The following is a 24,862-nucleotide window of genomic DNA, read 5'->3' on the forward strand; positions in this document are numbered from 1 at the left end:
TAGTAGAAACTATAAACAATGATTGTGTTTGATCAACAGTAAAAGAATTATTATCGTTTCCTCGAAACGTTGCCTTTAAATAACCGAAACTGACGGGCAATTCGGTTCCATAGTTGAGTTCAAATGACTAACCTCTCTCTTTCTCTGTAAACGCACAAGGTTACCATACTTGTAAACCTCCGTACACCCACCTTGCACACTGTGTACCTCTCGTGCAATCCCGCACTATTTCGGTGTGGATCGAATTTCGCTCCCGCAAAAAAAAAAAAAACATAGTCAGCACTGACGTATCGACGTATTTCGCTGCTGTCAATTAGTAGGACATTTTACACGCGGTCGCTAGCTTCGAAATTTACCTTCATTCCGCACACGAATGCGTGTTGTGTGATGCGTTGTTGTTGGTGGACTGTCCTCCCGAAAACGCGGCTTTGGTGTTGGTGAAACATACTGCAAACCGACACAACACACAAAGACCCTGCCGCCATTAGGAGAGACCTTCGAGATCAAGTGGTGGCCCAAGAACTGCTCGGAATCTGTTTTGGGTACGAGTTTCTAATCCAGAGCGAACGAAGAGAGAGAGAGAGAGAGAGGGAGAGCAATAAGCCAAGCAATCCCCTAAGCACGCTATCATCGTGTTATGGGTTTGATTCCGTGAGTTGTTTCGTTTCTTTCTAGTGTTGTTTCCGTGCGGCACCGTCAGGTTTGCCGCCTCGTGGTTGTATTATTTGGGCTGTCAAAACGAGCGCGCGTCGACGTCGTCAGTTTTACACGCACCCAACGAGGCTCAAACGCACGATAAAAGGTGTTAATCGTGCGCGCAGTGCATACCCTCTCGTACAGGTGAATAGAAGTAGAGCCCGTAACGTAGGTAGTGTAGCCAAACACCGTGTGTGTGTGTGCTCTCTTGCTTCGTGGACACACAGTGGTCAGGGTCAGGCTTCTTCCGCCTTCTATTTTGTGCGCCGTCGACGCCGCCACGACCTGCGAGAGTGCGCGCAGGCGAACGAGAGAGATCGGTGTTGTTGTTGTTGTGGCAATAATCGGTCTGGTTGGGGTAGCAAATAGCGAAACAAACGCTATACACCAACATGTGCTGCCAGGAGCGGAAAGACACAAGCACCAGATAAGAGAGTGATGATGATGATTCTCCCTCTCCAAACGCCGGCTCGCGTGTGCGCTTGTGTGTATTATTGCGCGTTTGCTAGTACGGCGCGGGTTCCACACAGTTCACCATACGGTCGCGGGCCGACCAGACCAGCGTGATTCGAGCGGGCAACGACGTGTTGGGGTTCCGTAAAAAAAAAGAAAAAACCGCGTGGTGTTTTTTTACTTTGTTTTGCGGGGTTCCAACCTAAAAGTGCGCTTAGACCACGTGTTTTTCGCAAACACGTCACACACGCACACTCAATCGGTGTGTCTTCCGGTGGTGCAGTCACTCCTGTTCGGGGGGGCAGGTCATAACGGGCCCGCAAGTCATAAGTGTAACGGGTGTAAGGTTTTCGTCATCTTCTCTCGTGCGCGCCACTATTACGGTCACAACGCGCGCCTAGCGTGGTTACGCGACCGGGCAAAGCGCAAATCACCACACCAGTTTTGAGCAGCGGTGTGGACCGGATAATATGGTCGGAAGCATTCTTAAAATACTCGTCACGCTGCTGTACTCCTGCTGCGTATGGTTGCTGCAAAGTGTAATGAACGAACTGTGCCTTTTTGCTACTTTTTAATTCGCTTTCCCCTGTGTCTGTGTGTTTTTGGCGTGAAAAAGCATACAGGGGGCGGCGGCAAGCAAACACACGATCAGTTGCCAATGATGCTAATGATTGTTTCCCGTCGTTTGTTTAAATCTATTTCAGATAACAACTAAATTTGCCACCATAATGGACTTCAAACAGAACGGGTCGCCAACGGCAGCAGCAAGTTCCTCCCAACAGCAACAACCGCTCGTCGGTGGCGTTCTGTACGGTAGCGATGCGCGCAACGGAAGCTCCACCGTTCGTTTGCAATCGCTAAAGCAAAACCAGCTTACGGGGCCGAACCCTTCCTCGACCGCCGGTCCACCGCTGCGCCGAAGATGTCGCAGCGAAAGTCTTCCAATGGCACCGCTCCTGTACGGTTCGGCGGACCAGCAGCAAAGCCGCTCGAAAAAGAGCACCCTCCAAGGTCACGGTCACCATCCTGCGCACCTCAGTAGCCAACATAGGCAAAAGTTCCCCCCAGGGCACGATCATCATCCTGCCGGCGGACCGGGCGGCCTGTACATCGAATCGTTCGCCCTGCAGCAGCAACCACACCCGGGAAACCGGAAAGTTCCACTGCCACTAGCGACCCACGAACTGCTGCCCACGATCGCAACGAGCGCTTCCACTGCCATCGGCTGCAACGGGCAGCAGCAGCAGCAGGCGAAGGAAAACGTCGCACAAAACCATCTGTACGGGGCGGGCGTGAACGCGAAGGATGTGTACATGAGCGAGCTGGACGGGCTGCGGAAGGATCGGCGCAACGGGGGCTACTACGTGCCAAACGAGCTGCAGCTCGAGTCGCGCTTCGCGCGCAACCTCGAGGCCAACTTTGCCACGCGCGCCACCATACTGGAGCGCAGCAGCGGGCGGAAGCTGCGCGCCCGGAGCGAATCGGAACCGCAGGAGTTTATGTACCACAGTGCCCACAGGAACGGTGCCGGCTTCGGTGCCGGCGGTGGCGGCGGTAGTAGTTTGCTCGCGGGCCAGCGCACGGCCGGCCACCACCATCATCATCACCTTCATCACCTTCGATACAGTAGAGATGTGAGTGTGAGAGGATGCGGAAAGAGTGCTTTGATTGTTTATTAAACATTTCTTTTTGTTTTCTAACTCTAGAACACACTGAAACGAACGCGTGACACCATCTCGCCAACACTCGAAGCGGACGAATCGTACGCCATGCTAATCGGCGAGGAGGACACGGTCATCGGTAGCGAATCGTCTTTATCATCGTCAGCCGTTATTACGTGCGTACCGGTGCACTGTTCGAAAGATTCACCTCCCTCAAAAATGGTAAACGCAGCCGACGAGATGGATGTTAGTGGTGATCATGTGCTATCCTCGAGCAGAACCGTCTCCGGTCAGCAGCAGCGTGTCAAACCGGCAAAGATCCTGACCGGCACTGCCACCGGCCAGTCCCGAACGGCCAAAGTGACCGTGCGAGCGAACCGTGTCGGCATAAACCGGTTAAAGCCCAAACTGGCAAGCACACTGACCAGCACCGGCGTTGTCGGCACGTCCGTCCCGGGCGAAACGAAACGCAAATCAGCCTCCCCGCAACCACAAGCAAAGGGCACCGCCGGTTCCTCCATCATTGGCGTGGTACACAATACGGGCAGCTCGTCGCCGACACCATCCGGCGTTTCAGTCGGCACGAGCGGCGGCGAATCGGTGCACACGCAGGACCTCGACGCGGAAACGATCGACCAGTCGGATGCGGGCGATGATGATGACGATCTGGACGACGAGTGTAACGGGGAGGATGACGATCTCGACGACGAGATCGCGATCAGCAGCGACGAGGTGCTGGACGACTCGCTGACCGACTCGGAGGATAACTATCGGTCGTATCTGGCCGCGGCCTACCAGAAGCCAAAGTCCCACTCGGGCTCGCCGTCGCCGTCGCTCGGCAACAGGGCGCCGGCCGTTACGTCGATCGGCAGTGTCGTGGGCGGGTACGCACCGGCCGGTCCGCTCGCACCGAGCCTGTTTCCCTACGTCCCTCCCTACCTGACGTTTGCGACGCACGAGGAGAAGGGCCCGCCGATGCCGCCCGCCATTCACAAGGTGTTGAAGTGGAAGCTGACGCTCATCACGCCGATCGTCGTGCGCAAGGTGCTGCTAAACAGTGGCTTTAGGTTGTTAAAAAGTAAGTGGCGCTGAGGGATGGATTGTTTGCATAATTTTATCGATTTTATTTCATAACATGTTGCATTATCTCTCTCTCCCTTGCACACAGAAACGAACGACTGGATCGGCATCTGGGGCCGGCACATGAAGAGCACGCTGTTCAAGACGCTGCGACCGTACCAGAAGTTTAACCACCTGCCCGGCAGCTTCCAGATCGGGCGGAAGGACCGGGTGTGGCGCAACCTGCAGACGCAGATGAACCGCCACGGCAAGAAGGAGTTCGGTTTCATGCCCCGCACCTACATCATACCTCAGGACTTGAAGATGCTGCGCCAGATGTGGCCCCGGTACAACCAGCGCAACTGCAAGTGGATCATCAAGCCGCCGGCGTCGGCCCGCGGCACCGGCATCAAGGTGGTGAACCGCTGGTCGCAAATACCGAAGCGGAAGCCACTGATCGTGCAGCGGTACATCGAGCGGCCGCTGCTGATCAACGGCAGCAAGTTCGACCTGCGCCTGTACGTGCTGGTCACGTCGATGAACCCGCTGCGGGTGTACATGCACACGGACGGGTTAGCCCGGTTCGCGTCGGTCAAGTACAGCGAGAAGTCGGAAACGCTCAGCGACCGGTACATGCATTTAACGAACTACAGTATTAACAAGCTGTCGAACAACTACGCCCAGAACGAGGATGCGGACGCGTGCCAGGGCCACAAGTGGACGATCAAGTCGCTGTGGTCGTACTTTGCCGAGCAGGGCATCAATGTGGACCGGCTGTGGGGGGCGCTGCGCAATCTCGTCCTGCGCACGGTGCTGGCCGGCGAGGGCTCGATACACGCGATGTCGAAGGTGAACGTGGGCAGCAAGTACAACTGCTACGAGCTGTTCGGCATCGATGTGCTGCTCGACTCGGAGCTGGTGCCGTGGCTGCTCGAGGTGAACATTTCCCCCTCGCTGCATTCGGCATCGTCCCTGGATCTGTGTGTGAAGGGGCCGCTGGTGAAGGCGCTGCTTAACACGGTGATGTATCAGGTTGGTGTGTTGAAGCCCGTTTTGGCGCGGATGGAAAGCATTCAATTGGTTTCCGCTTTCGCAGGTTCCCCCGAGAATACCGATGGCAGAGCAGAAGGAGATACTGAAGGAGCAGGGACTGGAGGGCCCGCTCTGCTTTGACAAGCGCATCTACACGACGGGATTGTCTAAGACCGAAAGACTGAAACACACCCAATTCATCCAGAAGGACATGGCGCGGGAAGATGTAAGATTTCATCCAATGTATCGCTCCCCCAGTGAGCTAACCTTTTGCCGCCCTGCTTGCTTTTAGTATCTCAACACAATACTGGAAGAGCTAACGCCCGACGATGTGCGCTGCCTGCTGCTGACGGAGGACGAGCTAGCGCGCAGTGCTCCGCTGGAGCGAATCCTGCCGGCCCCGAACAGCTACCGGTACATTGGGTTTACCGAGAATCCTCGGTACTACAACCGGCTGCTCGACGCCTGGGAGCACCGGTACGGCCATAACCGGTCGGAGGGTATCGCACTGCTGCAGTCACTCTGTGAGCGAAAGGTGCACCTGCAGGTACCGCCCAGCACGCTAAAGAAGGTAAGTACGACGGTGTAGGGTGTACGGTGTCCACAGAGGGCATTCGCGCTACTCTCCAGGAGGTATCTGGATCGTCTCGTGCTTCGAAATCACTCAAACAAAACATCCGGCCTTTTCAAATCCAGATACTTGTTCGCAGGAGGGCACATACATACATGTAAAAAACAAATGTTCTATTGTTCAACACACATCCGTACATACCCCGTTTGTTAATACACCCAAAGAGATCACACACACTCACACACATAATACCATGGACACTGCTAATCCTAACACAATAGCAGCACTACAAGCACCTACACATACCGTGCACTCTCGTGTTTACTGAAAATGATTTGCCAATATGCCACAACTTTTAGTGTCTAACTCTCTTACGGTTGGACTTGCCGATAGCCAACACAACACGCTCATAAATAACTTTTACTTACTTCATTTTGTAAAGATCCTCTCAACACACACGAGTTCACTTCTTTACTTATTGCTCTTATACTTGCTCTCTCTCTCTCTACTTCTCTCTTTCTATCTTTGTTACTAGTTTTGAGACTTCTTCTTTCTACAAATTACACATTCTACTCCAGTTACGTTTAATTTTTATCTTTCGAAACAATTTTCTTGTTATATTTCACCGTTTTCAACTATATATTCTACAAACCCTCGTCCTCCACTGTACATATGCAAAACAAACAAAAAAACAAAAACACACAAGTTCTCTTTCTATTTCTCTGTTTTCTCTTGCTATAACCGTCAAATACTGAACAAATTCAAAATTACATGCTTTTACTTAATATTTCTTTTTCTCTTACTGTTATCTCAAAAACCCTTTCGATGTGTATGATGGGGGTGTCCAACAACTCACCACCCTTTTCTATTGCGCTCCTCTTGTTGTCGACGAATCGAACCGTTTTTCGTATGATGCGCATCATTTTGCGTGTTGTCGCTTTTGCGTCTATTTATCAAAACGCTTCAAACAAAACCAAAAACAAAAAAATCAAATTCATTTACAATATCTGCGTGAAATAAAAAAAACTATGCGCCGCCAACTATGTGATCTGTGTGTGAACGCACTGGGGGCGGGCACTTTCGTGTTGCTGTGCACAACACGATCACACAAACCGCCGATGCGCATGCACACGCGATGCGCGCACTAAAAAACAAATGTGTGAGCACAGGATATTTGGTCAGCGTTCCGAGCTGCGTACTGGCGTTGTCGAACGATACAGGGTCGTAAGTGTGACATCACCTTTGTTTTTTTTTGTTTACAGGTTGCTTTTCATTTTTGGCATCTTTTTTGATGTTTTTGTGCTCTTTTTGTTTTTTTTTTATTACACTTTGTATAATTTATTTTATTGTTTTGTAACCCTTTTGTTTTTGCGTACCCCACTCCGCACAGAACGCGGCAGTGGTTTGGTTTTATCATTGAGTTTTCTTTTCTTGATTTACCCTTTTGAGTGAATTTGTTTCTTTGAATTTTCTATGATTTTGTTTCTTTGTCTTCTTTTGCTTTTTCTAACCAGTTGAAGAAGCATTTTTTGGCAACCGAATAATTGTTTTTTCTTTCTTTTAACTGTCGAATTGAATTCATCCCGTTCTAGGAAGCGTAGTGTTGTGTTTGGTCGATTTGGAATCTATTTGCGATTTGTTTGAATTGAACACTAGACGCCCGACTTTGTAAATCCAATAATAATAATAATCATATCGGCAAGCTTACCCGTTGCAGTTTGTAAAGATTTTTTTTTTCTTATAGTGTCGTTTGCCGTTTGTGTTTAAACACTCCGTAGATTGTTGCTAGTAAGAATGAATTTGGCGAGATTTAGTGCGTGAGGTAATTTCGTTATTTTTGACAGTTCGACACACTCTTCAATGATATTGTTATTTAGCAGACCAGAGTATAAAATAGTTACTCTGTGTATTGTCCCTTAGTTCTATAGATTCGTTTCATTTTCTATTTCTACTACATTACGATAAACTTGTATGTATTTATGCTAGCTTACATTGAATCGATTCTACCTGTGCGTGCATCTTATATAAAAACAAAATGTCACTCGATAAACTTCAATCGTTGATACTAAACCGATACAACACGCCTAGCAATTAAACAACAATTTCTATATTGTACTTCCTCGACACGATCGTGTGCTACATATTTCTCATAATCTCTTTTTTTTGAGGTTAACAAACCACTATACCTCGTTGATAAACGATTTCTCTTTTCTTCTTCCTTTTTCTAAACTGCAATTCTACAATCAAATCTCTGCTCCCGCTGTAGGCGATCGAAGATATCATCGAATCGATCAATAACGGCGGTAACAATATTTGGGGTGTTGCAAATCCCTACTGTTGAGCTGTTTCCAAACCTACCCCCAAAGCCGTACAACCCTGTCCTCCCCTTTCAACAGCCCAAGGAATGCCCACCATCGGGGAATGAAGCGATACGATCACACTTCGTTCTGTTACGATCAATCCTTTTGTCGATCCTGAAACTTTTTAGTTCCATTCTCGCTCTCCACATCGTTAAAATACGCCCTTGCGTTGCCCTGTTGTGTCGTTGTTGAATTTGCACACCCGCCACAATTGTTGCGTTCCTTACTCCCGCGAACACTTCACCCCCCCCCCCCTCCCGCCCTCATCCTTTCTTCTCCGATCAGGTAATATCGATCGTGTAATGTGTGTAAGCTACTCCTTTGTTTAGATACGCAGTGAATAATACGCTACCCAAACCCGCTAGCCCTGTTTTCTTCTCGTATTGTTTGTTACTAGCCCTTTTTTGTTGTTCTTGTGTTGACAGTTCCGAATTCTTCGTTCTCTGGTAATCGTTCGAAAACGTTAGAGCAATGTTGGAAAAAATAGTTTTCCTTCTAGTGTTTGAACATTTGTTTAAGCGTTTGGTTTGGTTCGTCACTACTATCTCTAGCTCTGTAGCCGTGTGTGGATCTCTCTTTCTCTCCCACTCTCTCTCTCTCTCTTGTCACTAGACTTTCCCATCGATCTTTGTTCGGTTGAACTGGTGGATTCATGCCTCCGTGAGGGATTATAACACATTGATTAACAATTAACAATATCGAACAACTTTACGGAGGTATGAACATTCCGGTCCTAGAATGGTCATGTGTAACAACGAATCTTTCTAATTATCTAACAAAGAATGATGCTGTCCCGGAAATAGTTGCAATAGTTTCTCTCTTACTTCATTTGAAATCATCATCCCCGTGTCACGATCATCACATTGCACTTTACATATCTAGAATTATAACAAAAATGAATCACTCATGATGCTGCAAAATGTCAAGAGCATCACGAGATGTTCACTAACGAAAACAATGGCCATGTCTGTGGTAGCTTGATGCTCATTGCTGATACTCAATGAAAGTGCGTCATGACATGCCGAACACGACATGCGAGAGCTTGAGTCAAACCCGATACTCTGACTGACGATTTTTTCTTGCTGTGAACAGTGCTGCCAAATGCCACTATTTCGGTCACCAACACTCATGACTGAAACGAAGCTCAAATCAGCTCACGTAAACAACTGAGATGTTCAAAGGTGAGACTCAAACAGTTAGTGGATCAATCACAGGCTTGGTGGCATTTTGTTTAGCGCCCAACTCTTGGCCACTCACTTGGTCACGACATTTTCTGTCGATGATAATCACGACATTCTTGGAATATACTTGGCGTGTGGTACCAAGCAAAACAAAATGAGCATTCTTTCGACAGAGCGAGAGTTTGATTGGTTGTCGGGTCAAACAGAGCGAGAAAACATGCTCATGTTGTTTCTTGGAACCACTCACAAGCACCGCATATCTCTCATAACTATCGTGATGATCACCGAGTGAAAATGTCGCAGCCAAGTGACTAACCAAGAGTTGGTTGCATACAATGTCGCAACGACTGTGTGAGTCACGTCTCTGATCATCACAGTAGAGCTCGTGACGCTGATATGATTTTGTTTTAGTCGGAATTTGTCATGACTATGTGAGTGATATTTTGCAGAACTGATCACAGTAAAAAAAGTCATGAAAATGAGACTGACCAAGCGTTGGTCGCAAACATGTCACGAAGCATGCATTGGTCACACCAATCGTTTTGAGTATCACCTCTGATTAACACAATTGAGAACGTAACGATGACATGGATTTGGTTTCAGTCAGATTTTTTTTACGACATTAACAGTGACATTTTGCAGCACTGCTCATCATATCTCAATGCGTATGGTACTCTCTGTTTGATCGATGTTGTGAAAATATTACAAGTGGTGGTTACTTTCCCAATACCATAGCACCTTCACCGTCACTATTTGTCGCCCAAATAGTCGAATACGTTTCATTTCATCGTATGTTACCAACCCTCATCATCATCATCACCATCATGCTAGGACGTGTTTGTGTCCTTTTTTGTCATTAAAAAAACTGTTGTTAGGATGTTAAACTAAAAACCAACCAGCCACTCCAAACCGTAAAGCTCTCGCATCCTTTTCTAGACCACCTACTTCTTAATGCACAAACAATCATTTGTAACATTTGTATTCTTTTTTATATCTCTCTCTTCTGCCGCTTCTTGAACATATGGCTTTGCTCCCGGACGATAGGACTGCAACAATAAACCACAAACGGATAGTACAAACAGCGAGAACGGCTCGCAGGACAGTGGCATCCACACGGAGCAGACCAGCCTGTCCGAGCTACCGTCCCAGGAGTCGTCCTCCATGTACCAGTCGCAGGAATCGATCGACCAGCTGCCGGAGGATACGCCTCGCCGCAAGCCAATCACGACGGCCGCCGTGCCGACCACCACCCCCAACGGTACAGCCGAACCGCCGGCGACCGCGACCGACGAACCGCCATCATCGCTCGTCGTTACCGCGCAGCCCATTGTAATCCGTGCCATTTATCCACCGGGTAGCAACAATCTGCTCAGCACCCAGACGATAGAGGTTCCGGTCGCGGTCCTGGCACCGGCCACCGAACCGACCGGTGCATCGCGCGACCCGGCGCCGACGATCGAGGGTGACAACGGTGACGACGGCATTCGGTTGGGTGACAAAATTAAGCAAATCCTAGACGACGCGTTGCTGCTGAAGCAACAAGAGTGTGGCGGCGATACGGAAAACACGATCATCGTACAGGAATAGTGGTGTACTACAACACCCACCCGGGGGGCGGGTGTAGTAGCAATGGATGGGGACTCCCGTTCAGTTCGAAATAGAAATAGTTTGCATGCTTGTTAAACACATACACACACAAACACACACATTGTGTTCAAAAATCATTGTTCTCTCCTTTGACTGTAGGCGATCTTGCTCTTCTGCCCATTATGTACAAGGGAGTGCGGTGTGTACGGCAAAAGAAACGCTCCTTTCGTAGCTCACTCAACGCGCCACTCACCCGTTGCCCTTGTTCGGGGTGTGTTTGCTGTCGATGAAATAATGGGCCAGTTTATACAAATTGTGATCAGTAAGGTGTTTTCTAATAATAGTAGCGTGAATCTGCCTATAAACTTATCTACTAAAAACGATTTTATGAGAAAAGAAAACGCAAAGCCCTCCCCCCAACAAACTCTACTTTCCACGTTCGTAACGCGTGGTTCAATGCTGCACTCGATCGAGGAGGGCGCGACAAGGTAGAAAAGAAGAAAACCCCAAGTAGGCTAAATTAAAAACGTGCTGTCTGTAGCGTGCGACAACCGACATGTGTGCGTGTGTGTATGTCTGGTTGTTAAAATATTCAAACTTAAGCGATTGATAGTAATTGGCAGTCACTCCGAAGGGTGACTGTGCCCCCCCCCCTTACTTAGTGACACACGCGCTAAGGAACACTGTGGACTCGTGTGTTAAATGTTAGACGATCGCGTGATGTCGTGATTTAGAAGGATACACACAACTAAAAAAACGAAAGTAAAGACACAGGATGGTAAAACTTGGTTAATGTTACTAGAAAGCGATTGAAAAAAAAACAAACAAACACATTGATTGAAACAAGAGAGACAGGGATGATTTTGTTGTCCCCATTTTTGTTTATTTAAAATAATCCGAATACGTAAATTCTTCGTTTAACTTGTTTCAACACATATTTCAAACTCATGTTGTACTTTTACAGATACTTATCGTCAAAATTGTGAGAACAGAAATTCGAAATAGCTTCCGAAAAGTCCGAGAAAGAAACCCTATCTTCCGCAGCTCGTGTGCGAGAACTACTTAAAGGTAAGGATAAATAATACGATAAACAATGCCACCAACAATTTCCCTGCATCTCCTCCCTAATGCTCTGCGCCTACGTTTTCCTTGTCGTACCAATCGGCCTGATCGTCCGCCTGTTTGTTGGTGCGGGCTTTTTCCTGCATGCCCATCCGCTGCCGGAGCATCTTGTTCTCATCCGCACACTTGTTCGTGATGACGCCCCGCACATGGCATTCCTCCACGTTGCACTTCTTCATCACGTACTCGACAATGTCGGCCACCACCTTCGGCGGCAGCGCTCCCTTCACCGGCCGGCCCACATCATTAATCCGGGCCGGGCACGGCCGTCCGCTGAGCGAACAGGTGGCCAGCGTTTCGCGCGTAAACAGCATCTGCAGCAGCTTGCGCGTACCGAACTTGTAGCTGTGCCATCGGACCGCTTCCAGGGCACGCTTCGGCACCAGCGTCTTGTTGCTGCCGAGCGGGACCTTCTCTGAGGTGGGATCTAGGTCTAACATCTCCTTCGCCGGTTTCTTTACGCTGCGGCGGACTGCCGTACTGCTGGTGCGCGTTCTCTTCCCCTTATCGCCGCCGCCGCCCTGTTCGGCTTCACTGTCCTGCAACGAATCGTTCCAATCGTCCCGGATCAGCTCCTGCACTGCCACCGTCGACGACGAGTTGGGGCTGGAGTTGCCGATCGTACTGACGATCTCGTCCTCAAACTCCACGAACATGGTGGTGGTGTTGTTAGCCGTCGATTCGGAGCACGATTTCGCGATCGAATCGTCCGCGGCGGCAGTGGTCGTTGTGTTGTTGCTTGTCGCGGCAACCGACGACGATGCCCAGCTCTGGTTGCTGTTGGACGTGGTGTGGTCCGGTTGCTGCTGACCCACGCCCGCGATCCGTTTTACGCTTTGCAACTTGAGCCACTGCTGCGAACCGTTCTCATTCAAACTGCTCACCACAATGTGGTTGTTGTTGGTGCTGGTAGTCTCGTAAGAGAAGACGCTCCCATTGCTCTCGGGCACCACATTTGCCACCATGACGTCACCCGAACTCTGTTTGCCACTCGGCTGCTGTTTCTTGTGCAGCGCCGTCAGCTCCTTCCGCATGTCCGCGAGCAACGCATGCTGGTCGACCAGCTTCTCGTGCAGCTCCTGCATCACCTTCCGGTTGTAGTCGCTCTCCATCCGGCAGCTCTTCTGCTCCGCCATAATGCTTTCCAGGTAGGACAGGACGCGGGCAAAGTGGGCGTCCTGCTGCTGCGAGCCGTACGCATCCGACGCGCCGCCGGTCGTTTGCGTTTGCTGATCGAACGTCATCGGCGGTGCTTCGTGGCGCGATGGCGCCCGACGATCGGCGTGCGTATAGCGGGCCATTTTCGTGCGCACCGGGGGCGGCGGTGGTGGTGACGATTCCGTTTGGTGCGAGCAGTCGGAGGAGAAGGAAATTGTGGCCTCCTCGTTGCCTGCTGCTGCTCCACTCGGCTCCTGGGTCGTGGTGGTGGAAGCGGCAGTCGATAGTCTCTTTCCAGCACCGCCATTATCCTTGCTGTTGGTGACGGATGAAACAGAGTCACGCCGCTGTCGTTTACCGTTGCTGTTGGACTGGAGGATAAAGGAAACAAGATGGAAAATGATAATTCAAAATGTCCCTTTTCCCTAGTAGTATTAAAGGGAAAACACTTACAATCCAATGCTCATCGCCACCATACACCCGCAGTCCCGGTTTCTGGTGTGACGGTGTGAGACGATCGTTATGTTCCGGCCCTCCGTAGTACATCAGGGGCGGTAGGTGATGCTTTCGCGACGGATGCACCTGGTTAACCGATTTCGTCATCAAACAGTTCGCTACCATAACTCGTAGCTCCTGGAGTTCGGTTTCGAGGAACTTTCTATCCTCTGTAAAAAAAAAGGAGATTTTGGGTGTTAAAACTTTTTTATATTTTACAAATAAAAAAACACACACACACAAAAATTCTGCAACACTCACCCGATATCATCACGATCGTGGCCGGCATAATGTACCTTCCCCGTCGCACGTGCACCAACTTTCCGGTGTACAGTCCGGCATCTCGCTTCCGCTGCGGCCCATTGTGGTTCTCATCCGACCGGCCCTCGTGCGAAGGAATGTCCACGATCTGGGACGACTCGATCACCGTGTACGCGTTCGGCTCTTCATTGGCCGTGTCCCACTCGATCAGTGCCCAGCAGGGTGGGTCCACAACCCCCGAATTACCACCACCACCACCGATGTCGTCTTCCGTTTTTAACGATGCGGCCGTTTGCTGCTTCTCGGAGGGATGGTAATAGGCCGTAATCGGTCGGCTGCCGATTGTTTTCCCGGTCTCCCCCGAACCGTTGCTGGCGGAATTGCTATTCTTTAACACTGCGGCAGGCGGCTCACCGTCACACGCCGTTTTGGCGGGCTCGTACGGTGATTTCACTACCGCGTCACGGTCCTGAAATGTGTAGGGCGCTTCCATCGTACAAGGCTGCTATTTGGCACTCCGATGCCACTGAAGAACGAAGTGGGAATGACACAAACGCGGCCTTTGCAACAAAAAGGAATGATTTTTTTCCGTGAATAAGCGTTAACGCATTACAAAAGGCAACTCACACACAAACACACGTACTGTACTAGGAGTGAACAAATAATAAGTGTGATGTGTTCCCCCTTTCTGAACTCGTTTTATACACCATCTATGGATTGCTTTGACCCACTGCATGCATGGTTGTGTTAGTGCAAGGTAAGGGATTTTTGCTCGCAGTTTTATTCTTATACCACCGGGGTACGATATGATCCTTTCTCAGTGGTGGTAAAAAATCTCAGTTAGAATCCTTGTGCTGCTGGTAGTGAAGGAAGAACCTGGGTGGCGCAGGTAGTAGGAAAATACGTTGCAAAGCGAACGGGTAGGTAGGTAGATTCACGAAACTGGGAAAATAAGGGACTTGCAATTCTCCATTCTCCTTCCATACCAACGAAGCACACGAACCGGTTGCGACAGAGCGAATGCAGTAAGAATCCTGCATCCTTGCGTCCCTTTTCGTACGGGTAAGCCCGAATTGAGGGTTGTCCCGGTGAAGGTCCCTATTGGAAACATAAATTACCTGAGCTTTTCTTAGCTCTCGCTGTATCGGTCTCTTTCTCGGAATGGAACATCTCTATCGTGTCCTTTTCGTTTGGCTGTTTCTGCTATTTCCCACTCCGTTTGGGTAAGTCTGTGTATTGGTATGTCTTTGTTGTTTTTACAATTGTAGAGTATTCTTATGGGTAATAAATTATACACGCACAAAAAGGTTTCAACTTTTACCACGGTCTGCGACGTAACGAAGATATTATTAAGATAGTAAGACAATCTTTCATTTTTGTATGATTTAGGACAATATTTATTTGAACGGGGTTCCCTCCTCCCGTACGCTTTTTGGGACGCATTGTATGCCGAGAATGTAATACTTGGGAAATTCGAAACCTAATAGGCAATAATTGCATATCCTCCTAGAAGCTAGATTTTAAATGTAATCTCTGCGCACAGCTTAAAATGCGATCATGTGGTAACTGTATGTACATGTGTGTGTGTATGTGTGAATGTCTTTTTTTCTAACGTGCATTGTGTTCCGCTTGTTGGAACATTTACAAACTAAGACGCCACTCTCCAACTGGTTCATCTAATATCATTTGCTGTACTTAGCAACGACCTCCTTAAGCAGCGCTTGCTGTGAGCTGGTTAACTCCTGCCGCTCACACATCTCATCCCGCACCGCCGTCAACGACTCCACATCCTTCGCTTGACACGATACGACGAGCGACTGTAGCAGAAAGACAAGCTCCTCCGGCAGTTGAACCGCCTGAGCTCCGTCCGGTCTCGACTCCCGCCCGGCATCACCGACAGTGGAGTACCGCTCGATAAACTTATGATCGTACCGCACGGACGGGGGCAGTTGCAGCAAGCACAGCAACAGCAGCCGGGACACCTCGATCCGTCGCATCACATCCTGATACAGTGCTTCACACTTTCGCTCGGTAACGTCGTCGTAAATCTCGGACAGCTTCTCAAACGCACCGACGTAATCGCGCCCGGCCAGACTTTCCTCTGCCGACCGTTCCAGATCGGCGATCCGATGGCAAGGCGAGCTGAAATCACTCGTCAGCTCCACGCTCGGGCTGATTTCCTTCAGCTCCCGTATGATAGCCGCTCCGATGACGGATTTGTCGGGCAGGCGGGAAAGGGCTTGCGTGTAGCAGCGGAACGCACCCTCGTGGTAGGCGTGGGCAATGTTGCTCACCCGCAGCCGCTCCTGCTTATCGTGCGCGGTGCGGAAGGATCGTGCCGCGCGGAGCAGTGCCTCGACCTCGCCCGTATCGTTGCCGATAAGCTTTTCGCATTTGCTTTGGCCGATGTAACATTTCGCTGCGTATTCCGGCTGGAATGCTTCGTTGAAGCTGTTCGCTAGCGCACCGAACTCGTCCGAAACTTCCGATACACTTGGTCCGAAGCGTCTGAAAAAGGGGGTTTTGTGTGCTTTGCAATGAATGTAGCAGAGGAAGTTGTTTTTGGGGCGAAGGAACTTACTTGATCAACACTCGCTGTATCTTCTTCAGCTTGTTGCATGTCGTTTTGTACTGGTAAATCAAATCAGAGCTGGCCATTTTATTTAGCAGCGGCTCTGAAACGGCTCTATTCGACCGACTCTGTTCACTCGCTCGGTGCACTTCTGATTGCTTCAATTGCTTTTTCTTGTATTTTTTTTTCGTCCCTCTTCCCAGCGATGATGTAAACAAACAGCTGTCACTGGGCCATTGCGAAAGGAAAACAGAGAAACGTGCACCGAACCTATCGTACCTCTCGCTGGGAGCGGGCAAAAAGTTAGGAAAATCTGTGTAAGTATCTAATTGGAACCTGTTTTTCGTGCATTGTATAGAAAATTGAAGCCATTTACATTACTGTGAAGCATCGGAAAGTATAGTAAAACGTCTTGTTTGGACGTTTCCAGCACTGCCCCGTTTCATTGTTTATGCAATCTCTGTTTCAGCTCCGGTCGTTCCAAGGAGAGGTGAAAATGCGACACGCAAAGTTCATCGCACGCACGGTGCTGGTGCAAAACAACAACGTCGAGGAGGCATGCCGAGTGTTGAACCGCATTTTGGGCAAGGAGGAGATTTTCGATCAATACCGACGCACTCGTTACTACGAAAAGCCATTCCAGGTACGGTAATCCAGCTCCCCGGCCCGGTGTTAACGTTGAGCCGGTCCATATCAGTTGCTGAAATTTCCTTCTGATGTATGATGTTTCTGTTGCAGACTCGACGACGCATCAACTTTGAACGCTGCAAATCTATTTACAACGAGGACATGAATCGCAAAATCCAATTTGTGCTCCGCAAGAACCGGGTCGAGCCGTTCCCGGGATGCAATTAATTTGATCGGTTACAAAATATATTTGCTGTAGTCTGGTGAAGAGACCATGATTCGTCTCTTTATTAATAAGTGGATGTGGATGAGAATTAAGCACAAGCGAGTACGATTGTTTGCTTTTGGTCAATAATTTATTGAAAAAGTTGTGAAATTGTGAAATATTTCAACGCGCCACCCAGCAAGAACTGCATCCGACACATTGCACAAGCGCTCTGAGAACTGAAAGCGGCACCGTAAACCAAGCGACCCGGGGCGGCGGTGTCAACTGTCAAACAGATGACACGACAGTGTGGGAGCGAGCAGGCAACAGTACATAAAAAAAGAGGAGTCAACTTTTCTGGGACCGAAAGAAGCGAAAATTCCGTGCCGATCGTGTTTGCGCTATCCTGGATTTTTCACGCCAGGTGCAGAGAAAAGTCGGAAAATTGGGTGCACCGTGCAGCTACATCGTTCGGTACAGACGCACACAAAGACGGCCGCCTACGCAAACCGATAGATCCGGTGCAGCGAGCGTGATTAGCTTTCATTTCCCCCTCCCAACACTCTCTGCACGGACCTGGAACTGCAACGCGTTCCAACACGGGGGTAGTAGTAGTGGTTGGTTGTCCCTTGGCCTGATAATTGGAGCGGTGCCGCCGACCGTCGAACGTCCTCCCGGCATTGACCGACCGCGAAGACCGCGTTGAAGACGTCCTGGTGTTTGTGTGTGTGCTGCTGTATTGCTGGAGCACGCCAAGGAGACGGTTTTAATCGTATCTCTGAAGCGAGCGTGTGTGTATGTGTCAGTGCAGTGTGTATGTGTGTGCTGATGTTGCGGTGCGTGTGGTTGTGCGTTAGTAAAAAAAGTGAATCCAAGTAGGCAGGGCCCACACCAAAAGCGGGGGTCGTGCAAAGCCGTTGTCCGCAAGGCCCCGTTGTTCGTACCATCTCCCCACGGGAGCTGAAAGAAGTTGTGTGCGTGGAAAAGTGTTTTTATAATTAATTTGTTGGTGCATTGAAGTAAGACGGGTGGAAACCACCCCCTTCCAGCGACACACAAGGGCTCTCGCGGAAGCCGCTGACGATCGTGAGATCACGCGAAAGGAGTGGCAGCAAAAAAAGAAGCGCCGAATTTGGGAAGTGAAGCGAAGGAAGTCCCATCCCTTCCCGGGGTTAGCGAAACCAGCAAACAAGGCAAATTTGACGTAACTTACCACCACTACCACCACCACCATCGTTGAGGCAAAGGCAGTTTGCCAGTTTTGGATGAGCAAAAATGATTCTGCTAGAGATCAACAACAGGATTGTGGAGGAAACGCTTACAGTGAAATTCAAGAATGCAATCGCAGGGTGAGTAATCCGTCGCCGCGTACGACCGACTAATCGTCATCATCATCACGTCATCGCCGGGCATTGTGCGGCAACGTAAACTCCCTTCTTTTCACTTCTTCCCCCTCTCAATGGCTACTGGGGATGAAAGCATAAACAAATTGCTTAGAGGCCTAACCACATTAATGAGATTTGTTTGTTGCAACATTGGTGGAGCGCGGCAGTTGTGTGTCCCTGCATGGGAAGCATAATGTTAATGGCCTAAAATGGAAACTTCTCCCTCTCCGTGTTGCTGCTAGCCCATGTTTTCTGCTCGGTGACGCATCATGAGTGCGTTCCGCAAGCATGAGTCTTTAGAAACAGCCTTGCAAAACCCTCCAACAGACACGTTTCGCATGCACAGCCTTCCTCCTATGCTTCCGATGTCATCGACTGTGGACGGACCGTTTGGTTCTTGTTTCAAAAGCACCGAGCCAACACCCTTTCCGAGGCAGATAAATGTGCTGAAGGGACAGAAAAATGCTCTGCGGTGGTTGCTGTTATCGCGCGCGCTCGCCCGCTTATCGGCGCAATTTTTGGTCGCTTAAGTCCACAGACGACGACGACCACCCGACACATACACAAAGACTAGTGCACCGTTTGAAAAAAACGCTCCGCATTCGATGATTATTTTGGGGTGTGATGATTGTTAATGCTTGCCTTATCTTTTCCTCTTGGTCGTCCACCAGAAACGCCGCAGGCAAAGGCAACGTACTGAAAATGATGGCGCAAGTGAATCGGCTCTGTAATGGTTAAGGGACTAATGAAGCGATGTTTTTAAGATTTTCATGCATTTTGTTTATTGATGCATTGCAGAAGTGCATGTTTACATTTCGTGTAAGATGCATTCCAAATATAGAATGCGTTCGAAAGGCAGGAGAACGAATATTTGCCCGTCTACACACACACTTTGCTCGCTTTGTGGGGTTGATCGTGGTTGCCGTTTCCATATCGAACCGTCATTGTATCTTATCTTGGTAGGAAACTTCGTCGCAATTTTCGTTATCGATGAAGTGGTGGTGTCACACCTGCATTTACACCAACACTTCAAACCATACTTGGTTTGGTTTGTTCCCTTGAATTCATGTTGCATTTGCTTTTATTGGTATATCAAATATCAAATCGACAAGTCAGCAATATGTATGAAATGAAAAATCATTAAAAAAAAACGTAACGGACTCGTTATGGCGAAACGAAGAGTAGTTGGTACAACAAAATAAGCAAACAAATAGGACAATTCGCGGCTTCATGCCCTTTTGCAATCAAGGTTTCCTTTCCTGTAAACAAAATTACCCTCAACTGCAATTGCTACAATTCTCACAAATGCTTCCACTCTACAAAGAATCCCCATATGATTCATTTAACTCCCGCGCGATAAGTAAAACATTTGTCAGCGTCCCTCGAACATTGTCATCGTCGTCTTGGTGACGGGAAACTTTCCCCCCTACCCGAGCGAGTAACATGTGGTCTCGTTTAATTCGTACCCATTTACTGTCGTTTTGCTTGTCTCTTCCGGACAATATACATTTCCAATGTACTGATGCATTGCTTCCTTTTTTATCTCTTCTCCATTGTAGGAACAAGGCGGAATCCATCGATGTGACGGTAGCAGACTTCGATGGAGTTTTATTTCACATCTCGAACATAAACGGCGATAAAACGAAAGTGCGAGTAGGTATTCCTGTACTGTATGGACGTTAAAACTAGCCGACAAAAAAAGAAAAAACAAACAAAGTTGCACGGCAGAAAGAAGCATAAAAAAGAATACTTTCCCGCAATACCCCTCAAAAAGGGTAAAAGTAGAGCAGCGGGGATGGGGACAAAAATTGAGACAATATGAGGACAGGGGCCGGAGCGAGAGCACCATTATCCAATTGATTATCGGCAAAACTATACATGTGTCTCGACGCACTGGGCCGTGTGGCGCGCGCGGTGTTCGAGTCGCTCGTTCGAGAAGTAGTGTGAATGTCCTTGTGGCGGACTGATGCCAAGAAGCGATCCAAACGAACGATGCCAAACGCGCACTAGGCCTCTTATCATTGCTGCCAATTTTCGTTCGTTCGCTGCTCTCTCCCGTCATTCAGCTATCTAAAATGCTACATGATTGTTTTATTTATTTTGTTGCTGCTTGTTCCCGTTCTCTCCCGCAGACGAGCATATCGCTGAAATTCTACAAGCAGCTACAGGAGCACGGTGCCGATGAGCTGCTGAAGCGCGAGTATGGCGACCTGCTGGTAGCACCCGAGGACGGGTACAACGTGTCGGTGCTGGTCGATCTGGAAAACATACCGGAAAACTGGGAGGAAACGGTGCGAAAGATCGGCCTGCTCAAACGAAACTGCTTTGCGTCGGTGTTCGAGAAGTACTTCGACTTCCAGTCGCAGGGCGAGGGCGAAGGCGAGGGCCAGAAGCGGGCAGTAATTAACTATCGTAACGATGAAACGATGTAAGTGTGGTTGGGAGGGTTTAGAATCGTACGCCATCCTTTCGTTTGAACGTTTTAGCTAAATTGCCTACTGTTGAATGGTCAGGAAGTGTTGAGCCTTTTTGTGTACGAGTGAAAGGATGGTGAAAGAAAATTGTTGCATTTGATAATTAATTCCATCCCCTTCCCACTCCCATTGCAGGTACGTTGAAGCAAAGCCGGACCGTGTGACCGTCGTGTTTAGTACGATATTCCGTGACGAGGACGACGTAGTGTTAGGGAAAGTGTTTATGCAGGAGCTGCGCGAGGGCCGAAGAGCTTCCCACACGGCGCCGCAAGTATTATTCTCCCACCGGGAGCCACCGCTTGAGCTGGCCAATACCGGGGCACGGGTCGGCGAGAACATAGGCTACGTAACGTTCGGTAAGTGATTGAGCAAGCCGACGGGGGTTTTGGATTCGATTGAGTGCTTTATTTCGACAACCTATTTATCGATTTTTGACATTTTTTTTCTTACTGTAGTACTATTCCCACGGCATACCGCGAAGGAAACGCGCGATAACACGATCAATTTAATTCACATGTTCCGTGATTATTTGCATTATCATATTAAGGTATGTTGGACGGGGGAGGGGAAAGCAGTGCCAAACCAAAGGCAGTTGGTGATTAATGTTATCTTTTTGTAAACTACTTCTCCGCAGTGTTCGAAGGCATACATCCACTCCCGAATGCGGGCAAAGACGACGGAGTTTTTAAAGGTGCTCAACCGTGCTCGACCGGAGCCCAAAATTACGGAAAAGAAAACAATAACGTAAGCATTGTGGAGTTTTTGGTACCGAGGTCTGGACAACATTGTGATAACCGGTTTTGTTCATTTTTTACACACCTTTGCAGCGGCCGAACATTCATCAGAAAAGAATGATTCTAGAAGTTGTCGGACGCGTCTAGTTGTTAAATGTGTAAGTATTCAAAACGAACCTAATAAAAGGAGGAAAAGAGACAGCACGAGAAAAGCGCAAACGGAGGGAAAACCGATGGCAGAAATCCCAACTGGTCTCTCTTTTTTTCGGAAGGAAGTGTAAGTGTAAAGGAAGTGGGTTTTGGGCGAATCTGCTATCGCGAGGACAAAACAGTGCAGTGTCCGTGATTTGGTAGGCATAAAACCAAACCACCATCCCCACTCTTCTTCGCCGAAGCATCGTAAGCAAATAAACCATTTTCAAGCTGGTAACCAATTGTTTTCGACAGTGTGTTCCTCTTTGGTGGGGCGAAAGGTACACCACCACCCATCGGTGTAGGAAACGGCCAACGAAATAGTAATCGTAAGCCACAACAAGAGCAAATGGTGCATAGGTGTGTGGTATATATAAGCTAACAGCAAACAAATCCTAGCCTGTTACAATAGAATTCTAAACTTCTCACCCGAGATAGCCCGAGAAAAAAGGGGAATAAAGGCCACCACAATTTAGCCTATTACAAAGTTTGACACACATTTGATAGTTAAAAATTAGTCGAAAATATGCAATTTCGAACCAACCCACATACCCACATGCCGCAAAATGGATGCAAATTCAAACACACCATTATAAGAGGAAAAAACAGTCAGTAGCATTCATTCTTAATCGTCGCTGCCAATGTGAAACAAAACAAGAAAAAAGCTGTATCGTGTAAACAAATAGAACTAAAAAAAGCGTTAGGAAAATAGGGCCAAATGTAATTCTTAACGGCTTTGCAAAAAAACAAGAGGAAAAAGTGTAGGAGTGGTTTAATTGAAAGAGAAAAATAGAGCTACGCTAGTAAGGAACGGGAGAAGCAAGTAAAAAATTACTGTATAAGCTAAGGAATAACTAATTTTATAAAAAGAAAGGAAGAGCAAAATTAAAAAAAAGAGGGCACGAGTCAGACAAGGCAAAAAACGTGGTGAACGGCATAAGAGAGTAGAGTAAGAAGACGCATTTATCCGGAAGCCACACAGCGCATGCAATGCCACACACACACTGCTAAAAACTAAAATCGCACAAACGAACAGAACAACAATGGTCAGTGCTGCTTGAAGTTGTTGGCGCTGTGGTTTGCTCTGGTTGGTGCGGGCAAAAGTGGGAAAAAAGGACGAGAAGCAGCAAAGAAGAAGAAGAAGAAGAAAACGGAAGACACACTAATCAATTTACTAATCAATTGCGAATGAGATATCAAAAAGGAGAGCTCTAATGGTAATGGAAGGCGCGTGATCGTTTGTTACAAGATACCGATTCGTTGGAGATGATGGCGCAAAGGATTGAAAAATTAAGCAAGAGCTAGCACATTAATAAGCGCATTAATAACCCTCCATTAAGAGCGGTCCCTAGAGTCCGAAGAGAAAAGGGATAACTCTTCTGGATAGGAATTAAAGCAAAATGAATGCAATATACTAATCGATTGAGAGAAGAAAATGGTGTACTAAAATCGAAAGGGACGAGAGAGAACGAGAGGCCGTAACTAGTTACGTGGGGCATAGATTGTTTTCCTCATCAAATTTTACCAAACTACACGCAAGAAAAAAGCCGTTGTTTACTATTAACTACTACAGCTAATATTATTATTACCTAGTAGCCTTTAGTGCGAAAACACCGTCGGTGAAGTGAAACTGGAGGGAAAAACATGACTAGAGAGAGACGAAATGAGTACTAAGAACAAGCAAGCCTAGCAAACGAACAGATAGTTAAGAAATGATCCTCATTTATAGGTAGCGTTCGCGTTTCTGGTAGAGAGAGAGAGAAGATTAACGGTAGGATTGGGTGCGAGGGATGGCCATTAACCTGGGATCGCGGCGATCGAGCTTCTAATTGCGGTGTACTGTGGTGATGATGATGATGATGATCGGTGGATCATATTCTTCCAGTTGTTTGTAGTGAATGTAGAGTGAGAGATGTGCGTGTGTGTTTGTGTGTGCGTGTGGTCGTGCCACCCAAACCACGGCCCCCGGAGGAAGGAAGGAAGGAAGACCAGGAGCATTACTAAGAGTGAAATCCTGCAGTGCATTTATATTAACTTAGTGGGGCAAACAGGCAAACAACCACAACACACCACAACACCATTAAACCAGGCAAAGCGAAGCCAAATACCATGCCCTTGCCTTGCTTTTTGTGTTTGGTTTTCCTCGTTTTGCCTCTAGCGCAAGCGTCCCTTTTAAAGGGTGCTATCGTTGCGGGCGGGAATAGTACACCCTGCGTAATGTGTCGTCGCCAGCCAAAACACTCCTCCCTCCCATGGAATGTAAAAAGAAATCCATCTCCCATTTTCTATAGCTAGCTAAGCGAAAGGATGGCCACCACCACACGCCTATATACACAAAATTGACTTTTTGCGGAAGGTTTATGCGGACACATATGCCCAAGCCCGTTTTTACCATCCCAATCTTAAAGGCAGTAGCGAATTCGGGCCCCATTCGATAAAACTTCCTACATCGGATAGAATGTGATATCCTCCTTTGCCTCCTGTAGCTTTCCGTTGCGCTATCAACGGTGTGCGTGTGTGTCCACCTTCAAGCTCTCGTTAATATCCCTCCCAAAAACAACAAGAAGAAAAAGAAAAACGCATCGTATCTGGTTTGCAGTAGAGCAAATGCTTAGGAAAAAGTTAATAATCATACTTTGAACGTGTTTTACATCATCCCCCCCAGAAATCAAGGCTCTCTCTCCAGCAAAACCTAACAAGTGTGTTTCCACTTCAAACCGGTACTGTCGGTCGGCAAGACCCAGACCGAGACACAGTGGATGAAGGGACAGAGGGGGGTTAAAATTACTTGAAACCTTGTGCAAAAGTGAGCTCCAAAAATGAACTAAAAATCGAGAAAACCGAAAAGAATGCAACCAATCTTCAATAAATCCAACAAAACAAAGCAAAACGCAGGTGAAACTCGATGGATGAGGATGGAATGAGGTCGTTGCGGTGGATTGGTGTGAAGCAAATGAAAGAAATGTACATTTTACATCGAATTGCACCCCTCGACCTTTTTGCTGGCTGAGCCACCGGAAGTCATCACTTTACTGAA

The 24,862-nt window shown here is 48.2% G+C and overlaps 5 protein-coding genes across 14 annotated transcripts in view; 3 read left to right on the plus strand and 2 right to left on the minus strand.

The window, feature by feature from the left end:
- The window catches only part of LOC121595167 (tubulin polyglutamylase TTLL4), a 29,930-nt gene extending 13,432 nt beyond the window's left edge, over nucleotides 1–16,498 (plus strand). For 4 of the 10 annotated variants that reach the window (XM_041918855.1, XM_041918859.1, XM_041918856.1 and 1 more), the window contains exons 2-7: nucleotides 1,854–2,783; nucleotides 2,856–3,888; nucleotides 3,979–4,901; nucleotides 4,966–5,127; nucleotides 5,194–5,472; nucleotides 10,058–11,448. In XM_041918855.1, coding sequence (XP_041774789.1) covers nucleotides 1,878–2,783; nucleotides 2,856–3,888; nucleotides 3,979–4,901; nucleotides 4,966–5,127; nucleotides 5,194–5,472; nucleotides 10,058–10,600 — 3,846 coding nt within the window. In that variant the 5' untranslated portion in view covers nucleotides 1,854–1,877 and the 3' untranslated portion in view covers nucleotides 10,601–11,448. The other 6 variants (XM_041918861.1, XM_041918862.1, XM_041918857.1 and 3 more) reach the window with 6 other exon arrangements.
- LOC121595169 lies at nucleotides 11,464–14,380 on the minus strand. The gene is made up of 3 exons (XM_041918863.1): nucleotides 13,637–14,380; nucleotides 13,334–13,545; nucleotides 11,464–13,251 (listed from the first exon to the last, which is right to left on the minus strand). Exons 1-3 carry the CDS (start codon nucleotides 14,127–14,129, stop codon nucleotides 11,725–11,727), a joined length of 2,232 nt encoding a protein of 743 aa, XP_041774797.1. The 5' UTR covers nucleotides 14,130–14,380; the 3' UTR covers nucleotides 11,464–11,724.
- On the minus strand, nucleotides 14,986–16,436 carry LOC121595172 (40-kDa huntingtin-associated protein). The gene is made up of 2 exons (XM_041918867.1): nucleotides 16,218–16,436; nucleotides 14,986–16,144 (listed from the first exon to the last, which is right to left on the minus strand). Exons 1-2 carry the CDS (start codon nucleotides 16,292–16,294, stop codon nucleotides 15,319–15,321), a joined length of 903 nt encoding a protein of 300 aa, XP_041774801.1. The 5' UTR covers nucleotides 16,295–16,436; the 3' UTR covers nucleotides 14,986–15,318.
- On the plus strand, nucleotides 16,438–17,103 carry LOC121595174 (28S ribosomal protein S21, mitochondrial). Its single transcript, XM_041918869.1, has 3 exons — nucleotides 16,438–16,525; nucleotides 16,678–16,851; nucleotides 16,947–17,103. Exons 2-3 carry the CDS (start codon nucleotides 16,705–16,707, stop codon nucleotides 17,061–17,063), a joined length of 264 nt encoding a protein of 87 aa, XP_041774803.1. The 5' UTR covers nucleotides 16,438–16,525; nucleotides 16,678–16,704; the 3' UTR covers nucleotides 17,064–17,103.
- Nucleotides 17,104–17,198: 95 nt separating this feature from the next.
- On the plus strand, nucleotides 17,199–24,709 carry LOC121595171 (probable actin-related protein 2/3 complex subunit 2). The gene is made up of 7 exons (XM_041918866.1): nucleotides 17,199–18,389; nucleotides 19,985–20,078; nucleotides 20,558–20,853; nucleotides 21,035–21,255; nucleotides 21,355–21,446; nucleotides 21,534–21,643; nucleotides 21,727–24,709. Exons 1-7 carry the CDS (start codon nucleotides 18,316–18,318, stop codon nucleotides 21,752–21,754), a joined length of 915 nt encoding a protein of 304 aa, XP_041774800.1. The 5' UTR covers nucleotides 17,199–18,315; the 3' UTR covers nucleotides 21,755–24,709.
- The last annotated feature ends 153 nt before the right edge of the window (nucleotides 24,710–24,862 follow it).

Source organism: Anopheles merus, chromosome 3R, assembly GCF_017562075.2.
Source record: "Anopheles merus strain MAF chromosome 3R, AmerM5.1, whole genome shotgun sequence".
NCBI classification, from domain to species: Eukaryota; Metazoa; Arthropoda; class Insecta; order Diptera; family Culicidae; genus Anopheles; species Anopheles merus.